General features: G+C 34.5%; 1 protein-coding gene across 3 annotated transcripts; it reads right to left on the bottom strand.

Moving 5' to 3' along the window:
- Nucleotides 1–15: 15 nt before the first annotated feature.
- On the bottom strand, nt 16–18,252 carry LOC132308180 (heat shock 70 kDa protein 16). Of its 3 annotated transcripts, none has more exons than XR_009482395.1 (11): nt 18,016–18,252; nt 16,503–17,747; nt 7,906–8,118; nt 6,041–6,136; nt 5,806–5,958; nt 3,719–3,919; nt 3,282–3,428; nt 3,072–3,200; nt 2,851–2,981; nt 1,696–1,953; nt 16–223 (listed from the first exon to the last, which is right to left on the bottom strand). XR_009482395.1 is itself a non-coding variant. In XM_059806202.1 (10 exons), exons 2-10 carry the CDS (start codon nt 17,670–17,672, stop codon nt 1,851–1,853), a joined length of 2,343 nt encoding a protein of 780 aa, XP_059662185.1. In that variant the 5' UTR covers nt 17,673–17,747; nt 18,016–18,252; the 3' UTR covers nt 1,524–1,850. The 3 variants fall into 3 exon arrangements, 1 of the variants encoding a protein (XP_059662185.1); XR_009482396.1 differs by lacking the exon at nt 16–223 and adding an exon at nt 251–690; XM_059806202.1 differs by lacking the exon at nt 16–223 and having other exon boundaries at nt 1,524–1,953.
- Nucleotides 18,253–19,083: the final 831 nt, after the last annotated feature.

Here is a 19,083-nt window from a genome sequence, read left to right as displayed (position 1 = left end):
GATATATAGCAAAAATAGACTAGGAAAACATATCTGCAACTCTATATTCATCAAAAAGCATTGTTACTTAAAACCTGTGTTCTATCAACTCTTTTTGAAAGTCATACTCCGAAAAAATCCAACACTGCAACTAAAATCAAGCCATCAAGCCAACTCGAATCGAAAGGGTCCTCGGATTTCACCTGAAGAGGTGGACTCTTTTTTGCCTAGTGTACAATTTCACCTAGCGATTACATAGCAGAAAATAAAGAACAAGATGAGAAACAACTACTCGTTAAAAAACTAAAACCACAAAAGAAACAAGTCATGATCGATGAATAGAAAAAGCGGTTTTACGATTGGATGTTGCATGCACAGAAAATTATATGTTGTCATCCCAAAATAAATAATGACAACATTGTAAGAGAAACTATCCAATAAGCAAATATATCAAGTTTAAGTCATTCATGTAGCTTCAAGGTATATGCTTTCGAAAGAACTAACTGAACATGATATCAACATGACATAATGAAAGAACTAACTGAACATGATATCAACATGACATAATGACAAGTCCTTATACTTGAATGCTTACATATTCTGTATAAATGTTAAACAACTGTTTATACCAACAATAAGAATATAGCAAACACTCAATTCACTAGCACAGGCTCCGAGCCAAATTGTTCCAAGCATAACTGTGGCAACTTCCTAATTGAAGGAGAAACAATGATGGTTACTAAAGATCAGAGAGTATATAACAGAATAATAAAACCTAAAACAGTCTATTCTTAACCAAATGTGTTTATGCTACAATGTCATCAAAATACATCCGTTGCACCAATGAGCAATGATCGGTTCAGAAGGTGCATTTGACTATTTTGGTTCATGCCAGGCTCATTGGTCCCCACCTTCAAGGCCAGACAAAGCAGCATTCTTTGTAACATAGATTTTGACCGAGTAGGACGAGCCTGGCTGAACTGAACCAAAAAGAAAATTAAGGAGTGCAAAGAAGAACCAACCTGCCAAACCCAGCTCACTTTACAAGACGTTCCAGAAAGCACATCCTATCTAGCAAAGACTGTGCTGGCACCACACGAAATGTATAGAGGAACACAACAAAGGAAAATGAAAAAGAAAAAAGAACAAGATGGATAAATGGTTTGCAGAAGTAAAATTCAGTAGAGTACAATTTTGATAGACCAGAATGAAAAAATTGACAGTGACGCTGCCAACAGATAATAAATTTCATGAAGCACAAAAAAATATGCTAATCTTTATTGGACTAGTAGACCAATCCTTTCTTTTCTTTTTTTTAGCTTTTCTCCTTGGTGTACAGAGGTCAGGCCTCCCCCTATTGTACAAGGCTTTCCTTAGTTTTAAATGAAACCTTACCAAAAAAATAAAAACTTGTCGATGTATTTCGTGTGCTAAAGGCACAATCAACAGAACACTTTGTTACATCAGATGGTGTGCTTTCTCATCCTCTGTATAAACAAGGTAGATCAGGAAAATGTGAAGAACTCTAAAAAAATCTTTATGAGCAAAAAAAAAAAAAAAAACACTAAACAAATACAGAGTCTCTGACGGCAAGTAAAACAACGTCATCTCGGAACACAGACATTGTAGAGAAGAGTAACTACAAAGGTTGAGAGGGATCATGATAACGGGCAAAATTGGTAATTATGACCGACAACGATTAGGAAGCTACTTTACCCGAAGAATGTTGAGATTCTGCATTTGTTGATAGGAAAAAGATAACTCAATAGGTTACTAATTTGAGCAAAGTCCACACCAATCTACTGAATCTGATCTGATTGTTTCCGAATTCAAAATCCTTCATGTCACAGGTCTCTGTAGATCTATGTACATCAATCTACTCGCATCTCATCCTGCTTGCTTCTCTGCCCTGAGTCCACGCTGTCCTCTGGTTTTGTGGGTGAAGCCTTGGGTCTCATTATATGTTTGCACATCCTGAAAATATAGTTCATCAAGCCACATGAGACTCACCAAGAAAGAAATGCGAAGAGGATTAGTATGAAAGAGCAAAAAATTAGATCACTGCCACAAAATGTGATATATCAAACCTTTGGAATCATTCATTCGGTCAGGGACGGAGGCACCTCAAATTTCTTGAAAAATCTAGTTTGTGGAACCCTAGTTCTAATTATTAAGGGTGAGTTTGGGGGAAAAAAAGTTGCATTTGGACCCTCCAAAGTCCATTGATTGCCTTTTTATTCCATTATTGTGGTAGTCCTTGCTACAACATATCAATGCTCCATTCATGTGTGTCAGTGTGAATTCAATATAAAAAAATAATAATAATAATAATAAAATAAAATAAAAAAAAAAAAAGAGAAGGAAGCTCAATACTTGACAGTCTCGTTTATCTGCTGCTAGTGTGTTCTTCTCTCTGTTTTTTGCCTTTTCGTACTAACTTTCCATCTCTATTTATTTAAGTTGTTTTTCCTCATTTTTTACATTTATAACCATTAAACTGCAAGACTTTAAAGGTCAGTCTCCCAACCTAATGGTTACAAGGATGCAATCCAGTGAGAGCACCCTCATGATAGATATGTTGTAAAGAATATTAATTAAGACAATTTGGGTTGTGGGGGGGGAGGGAATATTAATTAAGACATATTTTCAAGAAAAATAAATTATGGTAATTTTATATTTTTTTAAATTTTAATTATATAGTACTAGTTCCTTCCCCACCACCACCGCCGCCGCCACAACTAAGAATATAAAATTCCGGCTCTCCACATTCAAATGAGTAGGCTCTGCTATTGAATCTTCAAGGTTAGACTTCAATTTAGAAGTTCTAAAATCTTTGTACAAATTGGTGATAATTGGTGATATGAGCCTTACGCGTCAAGAGCCTCAGTTTTTCTCTTGATATCACTTGACCATAGTATTGGGTCAGCAGTTTTGGGTAATGAATCCTGTTGCTGGGTTTTTTCTCTCAGCCACTGCTCTGCTTTATTGCATTCATGAAAAACCTGCAAAGCAAAAAAGCCCAAATAGCTGACTGATTTATGACCATCAAATCTTTCAAAAATTATCATTATCAACCACACGAAAAAATATACCGCGTCTCTCTCAATGGCTGAAAGTGATCCTACAGCCATCCGATGTTCCACAATACAATTTAATAGAGCCCTTGTTGCTTGTGGACGAGACTCTTCATCCTTGTATCGGTTCTCAATAGGATCCACCAACTAGAGAAAACAAGAAGACGTCAAATGTTTGATTAGGAGACAATCCAAAAAACGAAAAGTAAAATTAACAAAGTGAATCACCTTTTTAAGATCATTCAGTTTCTCATTATAAACATGTTCAGATTCATAATCTTCATCATCATAGAGCCATTCCTCTGTCTGCTGTAGATTCCTAGAAATCCCCTCCCTCTCTGATTCAGTGGCAAAGCTTCGGTACGTATTCAAGAGCTATTCATATAATTTTGTCATTGATACATCCAATGCATAAGATTAAAGAAAAGTGGTTCCAAAGACCAAAAAAAAGTCAACTCAATAACAATTCAAGCTGCCCTTAAACGGATATAAACAAACAAAAAGGTGATGCTGAGTTGCAAAGTAAGCAGAGTTCCATATGACGGAAGCGTGCACACAAATGTATTCAAGAAATACTACATAGTCGATATAAAGTGACATAAAAGACTTGAATGAGTAAAATATTTTTTTGTTAGGAATAATAAGTAAATTATTTGAAGCCATACCTTATTGCGCGTGTCGTAGACATAAGACTCCAAGGTGTTCTTTTTATCCTTAATCTGCTCTATCTTTATGTCTTGCTGGGCCAACTGAAGTTCTTTCTCTAGAGCTTGTACGAGCTCATCCTTTGTCATTCCACCAAAAACACTCTCACTAACTGGTACGTCCTGTCTCTGGACGGCCTTGTCCTTTCTCATTGAATCAGCCTGCACAAGGAAATCACACCATGTCATTTACATTTCCAACTTCAGACTTTATATTGATTGCTTTTGACAAAAATATGCTCGATCAACGGCACCACTATCACACATGATATAACTGTACATGAAAAATGGTGAATTGACACGAGGACCACAGCAACCAACTTGCCCAGAATTTACAAGTCACTAGTGGAAGACTGGGTATCATAAAATTGAACTGAAACCTTAATAGCTAGTATGCCAGGTAGCATAGCACTTCTCCAAAGGAGCCATGACTGTTCAGAAATGCACCAGACACCAACACTCAACACCCCTTGACATGCACCCACCACGTACCGAACATATTGATAATGGGAATAGAAATGTTGATGGAAAAGCATTTGGCTCCTTTATCACTCACTGTAAGTTGCTAAAGGACCCACCTAGTTAAGGATTGAAATTGATCTAAAAGATTTGGACTAAAACTGAAATTTGAGAGTGGCCTTAAGATGATGATTACAAAGTATAGTGATTCTGTGATTTGGAAGCAGTTGATAGGGGTTCGACAGATTGTGTTGGATAATGTTGAGTTTAAGATTGGAGATGGACTGGGTTTTAAACTGTTAATAGACCCCTGGTGTGAGAATCAATCTCTGATACAGAAATTTGGGGCTGCTACCTTAAGACAAGTTGACAGAAATCTTATGGTTTCTGATATAATTATTGATGGCAGATGGGAGATACCTGAGTATTTGCCTGTGGAAGTAAAGGAGGCTGTTCAAAGACTTAAGATTAATTCTGGGACAGATAGTATTGTTTGGAGACATTGCAATTTTTCCTTGAAAGCAGCTTGGAATGCTTGTTGATATACAGGTCAAGTTCAGAAACGGAGTGCCTTAATTTGGAAATATTGCAGACCTAGAGTTGCTGTGGTGGTTTGCATTATTCTTCACAACAGGAATCTATCTTTGGTGAATTTGCAGTAGCATGGGATGGTATTAACATCTATCTATCATAACTGTTGGAAGAATATGGACGCAAATGATCATTTATTTTACAAATGCTCTTATGCTCAGGCAATTTGGCAGGAAATTTTCTGTTTGCTGCAAATGGACCTACCAATCTGTGAGTCATTGATGCAAGTTGTTGATTGGTTTTGTTTGCAAACTTCCACTAAATCTGTTAAGACAAAAGTGTTGAGTGCTATATTTGCAACTACTGTTTGGAAGATTTGGACTATTAGAAATGCCGTACTTCATGATGGATGCAAAGATCAAGCCTCTTTTGTTGCTAAAACTATAGTTTGGGAAGTTTTATCTTACCTTAAACTTAGTTTAGAAGATTTTACAATTATGTTTTAATAGATTCATGCTTATGTATTCAGTTTTTCTTTTTTCCACCATGTACTGGATTTGAGCTTCTTGTAGCTCTTGAATTGTAAAAGGAGGTATGCCTCCTTCTGCACTTGTACTTATTTTCTTTTGTATATAATACCACCATTCAGGAAAAATAAAAATAAAAAGATGATGACGATGACAGTGTACAAATACTTGGCTGATACACATAATGGATAGTCTGGGAAAGAATATCTTCACTTCAATCCTAGAATGATAGTATTTTTAGGGTAAATTTTATATATATATATAAACTTCTAGTTTTAATTTTAAAATTGTGAAAGAAACTTGATCCATTTCTATAGTGAGACACACAATGATTTTGAATAGAGGAACTGCCGGGATATGTATTACCATAATCCATGTGTTTCCATGAAGCATTTACAACTAGGCAAAATCCATATTGATAAAGTATGTACTCTGTGTCTTTGTTTTTGCAACATACCAAACAAATGACAAATCAAATGCGAAATAGAATTTGGAAGCATATATCAAACAGTAAATTTCAACAGAACTTACAGTGGATGTCGATGAAGCACTGGATTGTGCAAAATGGGTAGCTTCAACATTATTTGATACATCAGAAGAACCATGATTGCCAGCTTCTGACTTCTCTGAAGACAAGTGAGCATTGCTCCTCGAAATAGAATCGTCCCTGTGATCTTCTAAAAGCTGAGTGAATGATAAAATTCATGTTGAATTAGCATCCATCTCCCAAAAATGACTGAAAATGGCAAACAAAAACCATACTTACTGAGGCTGACTCTACAGTAACAATTCCATGGAGATTTAGCTGAACTTTAACTTTGACCTTCACTTTTTCCGTATGGGGAACTTGGAATGGGCCAATCTACAGAAACAGTCACTTATCAACTTAACTTCGAATAAAAGAAAATTGCAGAATGTACCCAAACTATACTCAACGCCCAATAGATATAACGCATGGAAGAAAAATATTTTTACATAAAAAAAAATAGATATAGTCAAATTTTAAGAAATATACAAAAATAGAGGTCTCTTGCTGATATATCATCATCAGAACTTTTTGGAGATGAAATGAATCGGAAAGGGAGAGGAAGGAATGAGTCACATAAATGGACTCTAATCAGAAATTCTTGATTTTTTGGCCTCTTTGAAAGTGTAGAGGCTGTTTTGGCCTGTGTTTGTTCCCTTGGGATGTGCTCCCCTTTTGAGCGCTTTTTATACAATTCTTACTTATATAATCTCTACCTGAGACCCAACAAAAAAGAGTGGAACAATAAAGAACTTAAGAAAAGAAATAGGCCTCTCCTTCCCATCAAAATATCTCCTATTCCTGTCAAGCCAAATACACGTCCACACACAGAGAGGCGTAGCCCTCCAAGCATCACGAACATGGGCCCCCACAAAAACACCCTCTCCAAGCCTCAACCAGCTCTCTGGCAGAATGAGACCCACTGGAACCCAAACAAGCCAAGCATCAAATCCCAACAATCCTTATTGGTCAAAACAACTTTTAATATCACAGGCAGTCTTCAGCATTCTGGTAACTCAGAGGCATGATGCAATATCACAGAACTCGGCATCGTAATATAAAAGGACCAATTCAAAGTCATCTTATTGGTCGAAACAACTCATTTTTATGTTCTAGCTCCAATAGGTTACACATGTTGCTTCCAGATGACCAATGCTAAAAGCAATATCATATCAATAAATAATTTGTTTGGAGAGCTCAAAAATGTTTCACTGGTGTCTGCTCAAACCATGATTTATTTTACCTTTACCGTCGCATTTCTTACGTTGCATGCCTATCAAACAAAATCTTTTAAGAAGTTGCACCTCAAATTTTATATTTATAAAATTATTCTCACTTAAAAAATTCATAGACATTGATTGAGCATCTATATCAGTTTTACGCTTAAGAACTCTTAGGTCAATACAATTCATATACTCGATTGAATCTAGATCTTTTATTCCTCCTACATGTGCAACATCTATAAGGAAGCACCTACTTTCTTCCAAGCAACTAATCAATTATTAAAATCCTGACCATTGTCCAAAAAATACCAAAATCCACTTTCGAGGAGGGCAACCCTACTGCTAAGCTAAAAATCTATTGTCAATTTCCAGGCAAACTAAACCAAAAAGCAAATTCATCAGATGAGCCTGGCTTAGGAAACCCATCAATGCCAAAGGACTTTTCCTTTTCTCTAGACATATCCATAGAGTAAAGCTTGTTAACAGACAATTTCAAGACAACAACACATTACGGTCCTTCATGTGCAAAGCAGACAACTCAATTACCTCCCATTACAGATGATTTTCTAAGAATCATCTAACCCCTTTGTAAAAGAAAAACAAAGCATTGTTGTAAAATCTGGAAATATATTATAAATTATCCGCCTACCAAAAAATATAAAATAAATAAACGAATTGGAATAGTACATGACTGAGAAATGCTAATCATTCAGTATCATCATGTGAAGAGAATTTTATGCATTTGCTCAACACCAAAAAAGACCCAAAGTAAACATATAATTGTTTCAAAAGACACGCATGATACTTTAAAGTAATACAATAATAATCTGAATACAGATTAAAACATTTGACAGAAAAGGCATACATAAATGGTATTCATACCGTAAAACTGCTAATTTTAGGCGATACACCGGAAGGCAATTCATTCTGATCAGCATAGAAGGCTTCCAATTGGAACGTATTATTTCTATGCAATGTAAGCATTTTAACACTTGGAAATGGATGGCCTCTTGGAAACAAGATGCCATTTGATAGCGTGCAGATTGGACCTCCATCTGACGAAAATCCGATGGAGAAAGGAAATGAATCCTGGACCTGCAAATGATGAGATGCAAAAAATAGAATTGTTAAATACGAGAAAGCAACATGTATATATATAAAGATGAGAACAAGTAGAGTATTACTAAACTAGGAAGAATAAAAAAAAGTAGAGTATTAGTATATACAAATAAACTCAACCAATGTCCAAGGAAAAGGAGAAATGAAAAGAATTAAAACATCCAAAAAAAAACACATACTTTAGTTGTCTCAGTCTAAGTAAAAGACTTTCTACCCTGTACAGACAAGGATCAAAATCTCGTTCGGCATTTTGTTACTGCCTCCTCAGAAAAGAAGAGGGAAAAAAAAAAAAAAAAAAAACTTTTTGGAAACGACTTTGTTTCAGTCAAAACCCTAGTTTTTCAATTTTGAAATGGGTTCCATGTTAGTTGCTCACAGAACCAAAAGTTTTGGTCTTGTTCCTGTATACAGACAAGAACTTCATTATAAACATTTGAAGACATAACCTCTAAGATATCCTCATATTATTCAATCCAACTGTTATTTATTAAGCAAGGGATCATTCATATCACTGCCTTTCACTGAAGGAAAAGAAACAAACAAAAAAGGAGCCAGTAAAGGGGAGGCAGATAATGGCCATAAAGGGACTGACTTCAATTTAGAAATCAGAACAGAATCATCCATACTAGGTAACCAAAACTCATAAAAAATATATTCTTCAAACAGAAATCTTGCACTCCCACCAGTACCAACTTCATGTGCACCAAAACCACTGCCACTATATTCATTGCTTCTGCTGCTTCTGTTACATGCAACTGGATAAGCTTCAGATACAGAGGTGAAGCTTAGCAGCAAATTCATCCAACCACGAATAGAAACATAACTTTCTTAAAAAGTAATAACTAGTATGAGAAAAATCAAAATAAAGGCAAGTGAATCTCTAATCTCTAACAACATTGAGCACTCAACTTTTTTCTCAATCAGGAATGTCATAAAATACGCCCCATTTTATATACTGTTTTCTGGCGATCTAGTTCAAAGTGACAAAACTAGTTACTTAGAGAGAGAGAGAACAAGTCAGAAAGAACTTTAAAGAAGATATTTAAATCTAAAGCTTTTTAGATTAAGTGGTAATTGTACAAAATAAATGATAAGCAATTTCAGAAAAATAGAAGCAAAAAAAGCATGATCCAGGAAACATTGATAGCAACGAGATGCCCAAAGGTGTCTCAAAAAAAAAAATACCTAAAGGAATATCTCTGATCAAAATCCATATCAAATAAGGATTGAGCAGGATTTTTAGCTCAAAACTAGAGCAGGGTGGACAAAGTTCAAACTTCGAAGTGCCTCTAGATCTCTATAATATAGTAACATATTTGCAAACTTGAATGAATATTTTACAATACAGTTGTAGAATAATGCCCTATGTTACTTAGAACACAGATGGTGAGGTACAAGGAAGAGGAATGGAAGCAGGGTAAGCAGTGACAGAGCCAAAAATTATTTGAGAAGGGGCAATCCTGAAAAACAATAAGAAAAAAAAAATAAAAAATAAAAAGTCAAACTACCATAACGGGGGTTTTATTAACAATTTGTAGCCATTACTAGAATTTTAGCAAAATTCTAAGTGTTTAATATGAACAAACAAAAATCAACGGGGGCGAATGCCCCCACTCAGCCCCATGTAGTTCCTTCTCTGATGGCAAGCTACAGACAAAAAATATGTGATACGATAAGAGTATACCATACGGATCACGTAGTTAGGTTGTATTATAATACTTCCAAGGGCAGGATTGAATTTCTTCCAACAGAGGAAAATTTACTTCTAGGAATCCCAAAAATATATATATATATAAAATAAAAAATACCTCCGTGTACCCTGTATAAATTTATTTATTTTTGTCTTATGGGCCTTCCTTTAAAGCTTTCCCTGAATACATTAGAGTTATTAGATTTCAATTTTTTTATTTTTTTTCCTAGTTGGTACTCACACACGTCTCTACTAAGACTTGAACCCCTGACCTCCCTTTGGAAAGTAAGAGGCTAATACCGCTAGACCACTGGCCCGTTGGTATTAGATTTCAATTCATTTCCTTTGTCTTCATAGTTCAGTCTCGTAAAGAAGGAAACTAGTTGAAGAAATAAGGAAAATAATATTTGGATTTCTAATTATAATGTTTTGGTATAGAAGTGTATCACGTTTTTTATGTGCGTCCCAAAACAAAAATTGCTAAAATATTAACATTTCTGGTAACTTGATACGGGTTCCAACTTTTAACTGCTTGTAAAAGTACATTATAAACAATCTACTGAAAATGCAAGTGTGTCAAATGCACAAGACTGCAATATTATTTTCATTAATCTAAATATCACATGTGCCATTAGGGGATGAATTTGCCTTAACTGATATATTTAGTGTGAATAGCTATTGATGGTAGTTTTATAAATTATGACATTGACACATTCATTATGTCCGGATTTGTATAAATTGATGTTAACACCAATTTTTTGGCCATATATCATTACGACATAAAATTGCATGTTATTAGACAATATCAGACAGTAATGGGATCCTTAATTGCCCAACAGCAAATATAGCCAGATAAACTCTATTCAGTAACATAACTGGACTCTATGTAACCTAGAATCACATACTTGTATTAGCAAGGTATGTGTCTAAATGTCAGACCTCCCCAAATCCCAAATCTTAAGATAAGTCGACAGGGCTTGAAATGCCTCCAAAACTTGGAAACAGGTACATGGACATTACATACTTTAAAATATGGTATGTTACATAAAAGTATAACGCAAGAGGCTATTATTCTTTAAAAATGTACTCAATAATAGTGAAGTTTAAATGAAATACGGTGAAAAGGAGAGATTCTATCTATCTCAGAAGTGTGTAACCCTTCTTTGCTATCACATTTGAGCTTTTCTTCTTCTTCCATCATCAAGAACACATGATCCAGGTGTCCAATTTGGGTAAGTGTGCCGGACACATCCCATCCATACCGATACCAATGTCATATCATGTCGACACGGGTATGTTAAGGGGAATAGGAGAGTCCAGGTAACAAAGACTGGAATGATATACCAATAATTCCATCCAAGATCTATTTATCCAATTCCTTTTTCTCATTTTTTGTGATCTCAGGATGAAAAACACCATTTCAACCTCAATCTACAAAGTTGCGAGGAAACAAATTGCAGAAAAAAATGTAAAAGAGGTTGAAACCTTAGACTATTGGTTTTCAGTAAAAATAGCATGACTGAAGAAATTGACACAGGTTTTCTTAAACTTTGAGCACTTTAGCAGATAGAAGGATAATTTATTTTTTTATATTTGGTCTCCTTTGTTTTTGGTTTAAATAAATTGGAACTGGTTTAAATAAATTGGAACAAGACAAATGATCAGAAACCAGACAATAATCATGAGCATTTAATTATAATCATTAATTTGCATCTGCATGCATATGAATGCATCTAATAGCCATATCATGTTCTTATACTATTCTCGTTCGTTAATTTACAGTGACATATGAAAAAATTATTTACAATGCAATTTAGGGGGTATTAACAAAAAAAAAAAAATGTAGAAATATGACAGAACAATTTGTCATCAAATTAGGTGTACATGTTTGGCTATTAGGAGTCTGGTAGATAATAAAGAAATAACTGAGCCTATCATACATAGGACAGTTCACCTCATATAGAATTGGGGCACTAGACACCTGTCAACATGACCATCTACCTGTGCTGGATACTCAAATTGAAAGCTGTAGCAGTCCAACTTATTTCTCAAAAATTCAAAAACGTACGACAGAGTTATGACTTTATTAAGGAAATTATCATATTGAAGTTATTTTCATCGTCGTTTTACTCTCTAAGGTTCTCTTGCATGCAGATGTACACCAAAACATAAAATAAAAAAGGGTAAATTGCAGTGACACCGCCTCAGGTTTGCCTAAAAGATAGGTAGATACTACTTAGGCCATTTTTGGACAATGACAACCCCCCAAGTTTGCAAACTTGAACAATGACACCCCATTCTATAAAAAAGGAGCCAAACACAGCCTTAATTGACATGAAATGTCTAATATGCCCTAAGATATATTTTAATTAAGTAAACCTACAACCCTCTAGCAGGCTTGCCAAAAGCAATAGGAGGTAGTTTAGGACAGTTGCAGGTGTGGTCAGGTTAGGTCAGGCACATCAATCTAAGATCCAGCTGTAAATTGCTATAAACTCGTATCTGCGGTATTACAGAGTTAATGGCTGTTAGTTCTTAAATTATCTTTCTCTTTTCAATCCTATTTTTGCCAAACACAGATTCTCGTCTCTCTCTTTCAACCTTCTCTTCTCGGTGGTGGCAGCGAAGGCAGAAATATTCCTAGAGTTATTTATTTTACAATTGGACAGACCACTATTTATTTTTGTTTGGTAAAGATAAATAAAAATGTTTTATTATTTTTTCGTTACATGTTGAGTAAATTTAAGAACTAACAGCCATTAACTCTGTGACGCCGCAGATACAAGTTTATGGCAATTTACAGCCGGATCTTAGATTGATGTGTCTGACCTAACCTGACCACACCTGCAGCCATCCTAAACTACCCCTTACTGCTTTTGGCAAGCCTACTAGAGGATTGTAGGTTTACTTAATTATTTTTTTGAATTTCTTTTCTTTATAGTTTTAAAATAAAGGATTAATGCAAAAGTAGATTTGGCAAACTAACAACCCTACTCCTACCGGCCTACCTTTTGCTTTAGGGTTTTCGGTTTACCTATTATTATTATTGTTTGTTTTGTAAATGTTATTATTTTTATGTTTATAATTTTTAAATAAAAATATTTTGGATCATAATTTCTATATTAATAAATAAAATAAAAAATGGTTAAATATGCTATATTTAGTATTTTTACAATATAATATTAAATACAAGAGCTAAAAATGGTCCTTTACAAATTAAAAAATATATATTTTAACAGTTTCCAATAAAAAAAATTTGCATCGTTATTATACTGTAGAACGTAATAAATGCCAACATTCTCTCTTTATACTGTAAAACGTAATAAAAAAATATTGCATCATTATTATACTGTAAAACGTAATAAATAGCAATGTTCTCTCTCTATAGCACCTTCGTCCCACTCCTTTCTCTCTACTGTAAAACGTAATAAATAGCAACGTTCTCTCTCTATACTGTAAAACGTAATAATGTAATAAATAGCAACATTTAAAAATGTTATTCTCTCTCTATACTGTAAAACGTAATAATGTAATAAATAGCAACATTTTTAAATGTTGCTATTTATTACATTATTACGTTTTACAGTATAGAGAGAGAACGTTGCTATTTTTTTTTTTTTTTTTTTTCTCCAGAGAACGTTGCTATCGTGGGTGAAGATGCGGTGGTTGGGTGGCGGCGGCGAAATTGATCATAAATTGATCTTGATATTTCTGTGTTGGCTTTTTTACAGTATTACAGCTCAAGTGCCATACCAGACAATCAATTCATCTGTTGCTCCTCCTTCCAAGCCTGCTGAAACCAAGTCATGGCTAGGCTTAGCTGCTCAATTCTCCACTGCAGTTTAAGCACCATTTGCCGTCTTTTTTTTTTTCTTTTTTCCATGCTATATTTAGTTGTCAGCACTGCAATCTTAATAAACTATATGTTTTGGGTATTATCTCTTTCGGCTTAATCATTCCCAGGCTTAGATCTAACTGTTCTGATCTTACTATTAGTTTTTGTAAGAATTTAATTATCTATATCTTTAATGAATTTATTATTTCCTAATGTAATTTTTAATCTGGAAATGGATGTGTGTGTATATTTAGCAGTCAAACCACAACTCAAAAATATTTAAGTTCAATTCCATTACTCTCTGTATGTTAAAATTTCTGGAAAGAGGGCTTTGAGCTTCTTTAAATTCATAAAATTGATCCACAGCCATGGAAACTATATCAAAATTTGCCCAACATTACTCATTAAACACCCACCTCATTCCAATCATCATTCTTCCATTTTAATAAACTTTAATGAAGAATTTAGAATCACCATTCTGGTATATGTTTCGGAATTTCAATGAATAAATATTATGTTTATAATTTATTTATTTATTCCGACCACTGCATCTTCACCCATGACCTTTGCCGCCGCCGCCGCCGCCGCCACCCGACCACTGCAACTTCACCACAACCTTCGCTACGAAAGAGAGAGACGAGAATCTGTGTTTGGCAAAAATAGGATTGAAAAGAGAAAGATAAGGAGAGGGTAGTTTGGTCATTTTATGAGAGAATTAAAATATATCTTAGGGCATATTAGACATTTCATGTCAATTAAAGTTGTGTTTGGCTCTTTTTTATAGAATGGGGTGTCATTGTTCAAGTTTGCAAACCTGGGAGGTGTCATTGTCCAAAAATGACCTAAGTTGTATCTACCTGTCTTTTAGGCAAACCTGGAGGGTGTCACTGCAATTTACCCAATAAAAAAAATAAAAATAAAAAACACTACTTTTGTGTTATTCAATAAATTCAACAGAGTTATGACTTTATTAAGGAAATTATCATATTGAAGTTATTTTCATCGTCATGTTACTCTCTAAGGTTCTCTTGCATGCGGATGTACACCAAAACATAAACAAAATATAATAATAAAAATAAAAAACTACTTTTGTGTCATGCAATAAATTCAAACATATGCATATAGATCTGCCACCATTGAATGCTAAACAATGTCATGTAAAACAACCTATGTGTTTGAAAAATGTAACTTCAATGTCAAGAAAAATTGGTACAAAAAATAAATGCATATTTGGATTGTAATTATAATGGTACAGTGATGATATGTTGTATGCTCCTCTTGACTTTGTCATTTATCTTTAAACAAGTATTTCAACATGATTAATGATTTTGAAATCCTTGCAACCATTGAAAATAAAGCAAACACTGTATTACACTCGATCCAAACTTCCACACAAAAAAAAAATCATTTATTATGCCAAGAAGACCAGAATATTAAATATCAACAGATAGTACAAGTATTTATTGGTTCAGTATATTATCCCAGATATTCTCGTGCATCTTTATAAATGACACCAAAATCCCTATCAAGTAAGGACCCTAAACCCAAAGCATGATGTTCGAAAAGAAATCCAACACAGATGTAACATCAGGTGCTCTACAGTATGACAATGATGTAAAAATTTCCACAATAAATTTCAACATGTTACTTCAATGTTGATAATTAAAAGAGAACACGAGTTGTGCAATGCCAATACAGAAGTTGTAACAAAATCAAATTAAGCTGTATGAAAATAATTGTACTAACTGCAAAGATCAAGTGCCACAAATGGGACTCCTTGCAAAAGATTAATTGAGGCCAGCTAACTTCCAATTGGTCTTATAAATCACGGATTCAGGTTACTTCTTTGGTTTCTTCATCAATGCTGCAAGGGTTGTCGCAAATTTTTCATCTTTCATCCATTTTTTATGATAAAGGAAAGAATTAGAATGCCATAGATATATCAAATTACCCTCAAACTGGCAGCATAGCGGGTATTATTGCAGGTTATAGAAACAAATTAAGTAGGGGAAAAAGAAAAGATTCACGTTTAACATTTAATAACTAGGAACAAAGAGCATGATGAAATTACATTTTCCGTTCATTGGTAATGGCAAATGGACATTGAATTATCCTTGAAGTAGCATCATCCTAATAAATTAAAAAGGAAAGCTGGTTCTCTCCCATATGGCAAAGGAATATCAAATAAATTAAAAGAAAATTTCTACAAGACAGTTATTAGGCCAGCTATATTGTATGGAATAGAGTATTGGGCGTTGAAAAAGAACAGCGCATTCATGAAGCGGAAATGAGGATGCTATGATAGATGATAAGAGTGAGTAGAAGAGATGAGAAGAGTAATGAACGGGTGAGAAAAAACTTGGAATAGTGCCTATTAATGATAAAATTAGAGAAATTAGACTTAGGTCGTACAATCATATAGACTTATCTATATATATATATATATCACATACAAAGTAGATCCGAAGATGCACCAGTTAAAAGAGGAAGAGTTATTTGCATAGAAGGTGAACGATAAAAAGACCAACCAAAACTTACGTGGGATAACGTAATTAAAAATGATTTTAAAAAATTATATATTAGAAGACGCATGGTATATAATAGGAAAGAATGGAAAAGAGAATTCGCGTGGCCGAAAGGCAAGGATGATGAATTCAGCACAAAAAAACATAAATAAGAATGAATTCAGCTATACTGCAGGGCATTAAAATTTTCAAGATCAAATCAACATTTAAATATTCATCATCCATTATGGAAATACTAACAAAAGCAAGTAACAGCATGCATATATGGAAATAATTTATCAAGAGTTGATTATTGTATAAACAAACAAACCTCATACTCCCTGACGCGGAATATTGGGCTAAGCATTGCGCATTGAAGAGCACAACCACGAGCCACGCACTCACTTGCATTTATAGTCCGGCTGGGTTCTTTCCTGAAAATAGTAGTTAAAATCCTTGTAATAGCTGGTATCCGAGATCCTGATCCAACAAGCTCAACAATATGAATCTTCTCTGTACTCAGACCACAATCAGCCAAAGCCTTACGACAAGGAATACTAATCCTCTCCAACAAGTCTGACGACAGCTTCTCAAAATCCTCCCTTTTAATATAACCTCTAACATCTTTCTCATCCATCAAGCATTCGATATTAAGTGGTGCCTCCGCATTTGCACTCAGGACTTTTTTCAATTTCTCACAAGCCGCCCTAAGCCTAATAGAAGCCCTTGCATTAGAATAAACATCAATATTGTACTGTTCCTTGAATTGTGCTGCAAAATATCTGAATAAAACCTCATCAAAGTCTCTCCCGCCCAAGTTCCTATCAAAAGCATGGGATAGTATCTTCATATGTCCAGATTCAAATGATGCAACAGCCACCTGTGTATCACAATGGCCAATGTCGACAAACACAACATGAGTTGGGCCTGCATTGGAGAAGTCAGTCTTGTAAATGCCATAGCCAAGTGCAGTAGCAGTACAGTCATGCAGCAATCTTAGTGGCTTCAGCCCAGCAATCTCCGCGGCATTCAAATACATACGTCTTTGCAAATCCGTAAAGTATGATGGTATCCCGATTACACAATCTGAAATGGCTATCTCAATATTTTTCTCAGCAATCTGCTTTAAATGTGCAAACAACATTGCCAAAATCTGAACCGGGGTAAAAGTATGTTTCTCATTCAAATAACGTAAATGTATTAAAATGCCACCGTCAGGACCCTCTGAGGTCTCGAAAGGGAACCGCCTAAGGTCATCCTGGACATCAGGTTCCCTGAACTGTCTACCAATCAATCTCTTCACCTGAGAGATTGTCGATTTCGGGTTCATGGTTGCAGATGCAGCCCCTGCTGCACCCAAGAACCTTTGATTCTCACCAAATGACACCACAGCGGGTGTTTCGCGGTTCGATTCATCATTCAACAAAACATCAATCCCCCGCTGCTTTACAACAGCAATCACACAGTTCTCGTTTCCAATATCAAATCCCACCACACTCATTTCAGCTGAACCGAATACAGACCTCACAAGTTTTGACAAAAACAACAAAAATAGACGCCAAAATGACGGCAACACCTATAAGGGATTCATTTCACAATGATTAGCACATAGGAATCGATAAAACCTATTTAACCCAAAGAATTTCATAAAATTTATCAGAATTTGCTTAAATAAATCAAATAATTTACCTTTTTTCAGTAATATGAGTAAGAGATTACATTTATTCAACACATACACACATGTATAATTGTGACTTAGCAAGCAATATGTCGTGATTTGTTAAAAATTTAAAAAAAATAAAATATGTTGTGACAAAATCAGTTAAGCAATTGAAGAAAGATACCTGGTTGAACAAAGAAAAAGGGAAACCCTAGAAACGGAGAGAGGAGATGAGGGGGTGGATGAGAGAGAATGTCTCCGAAGTGGTTGCGAATTTAAAGAGGACAATTCTCGAAGATCTATCTACAAACTTCTATACATGTCTATATATATCTGTGTATAGGATGCTATTGGATTTAAAAGCAAAGGTAAACACAAAAGGTTGGCCGGACAAGAGAGTAGAGAAAGAGAGGGTCTGGTGCTTTGTGCACCCTTTTTGATTTGGGAACTCGCACGTCAGCATTGAAGTAATGGTGGGACCATGGGACGTCCTGAGGATTTTTTTTTTTGAAAGGTAAAATAAGGATTATAGCGTCAATTTTTATTTTTTACGGAGTATTATTTATTTTGTAAGTAAATTTTTTTACCTTACTAAATTTATAGGAAGAAACGAAAATGTGAGTTTAGTAGTGTTGCATTGTCATCAAGGTGTGGACTGCCAAATTTTTAAGGAGTTATTAGGTTGCAGACAGTTTGGTTTGAACCGATTTGAGAATTTTAGAACCAAGTTAATCCGACTCTAAAAAATCTATAATTAAACGAACCATTTGACCAAACGAATTAAACCCACGGTTCCTTTTTTTTTCCTCCTACAAAAGTATTAATATTTCAAAATCGCAAATGCAAAACAACAAACCTAGTTAATCAATACATTCAGAACTACTAATATAATCAGAACTTTTCATTCATTCTTCTATTTGACTCTGAAACTGAAGTGAATACATTCAGAATTGTTAATAACCTAATATATTCAGAATTACTAATTCAACGATAAATATTTAGCCACAATTTAGAAAACCAACAAAATTCAACCATTGTAAATCACTAAAAAATAAGAACCATCTAATAAACTAATAAAGACGTGAGAGAATTAAGAGTGAATCGTAAAATTGATAATTGCTACAAAATTTTAAGTGATTTGAATTGTAAGATTATATTATATATATAATTTAACATACATACATACATACATATATATATATATATATATATATATATATGACTAAACGGTTTGATTTAGTCCAGTTCAGTC

Source organism: Cornus florida, unplaced genomic scaffold, assembly GCF_030987335.1.
Source record: "Cornus florida cultivar Cherokee Brave unplaced genomic scaffold, ASM3098733v1 CherokeeBrave_3.0.0_Hap2_Chr01, whole genome shotgun sequence".
Classification (NCBI taxonomy): domain Eukaryota; kingdom Viridiplantae; phylum Streptophyta; class Magnoliopsida; order Cornales; family Cornaceae; genus Cornus; species Cornus florida.
The sequence above is the reverse complement of the archived record's forward strand: the minus strand, read 5'-3'. Positions and strand labels throughout refer to the sequence as shown.

Coding starts and splice junctions, on each gene's coding strand:
- LOC132308180 (XM_059806202.1), bottom strand. CDS start 17,672: ATGAGTGTGGTGGGATTTGATATTGGAAACGAGAACTGTGTGATTGCT. Junction 5,959..6,040: donor TTACTGTAGAGTCAGCCTCA/GTAAGTATGGTT, acceptor TCATTCACTCAG/CTTTTAGAAGATCACAGGGA. Junction 1,954..2,850: donor AAAACTGAGGCTCTTGACGC/GTAAGGCTCATA, acceptor CTATATTTTCAG/GATGTGCAAACATATAATGA.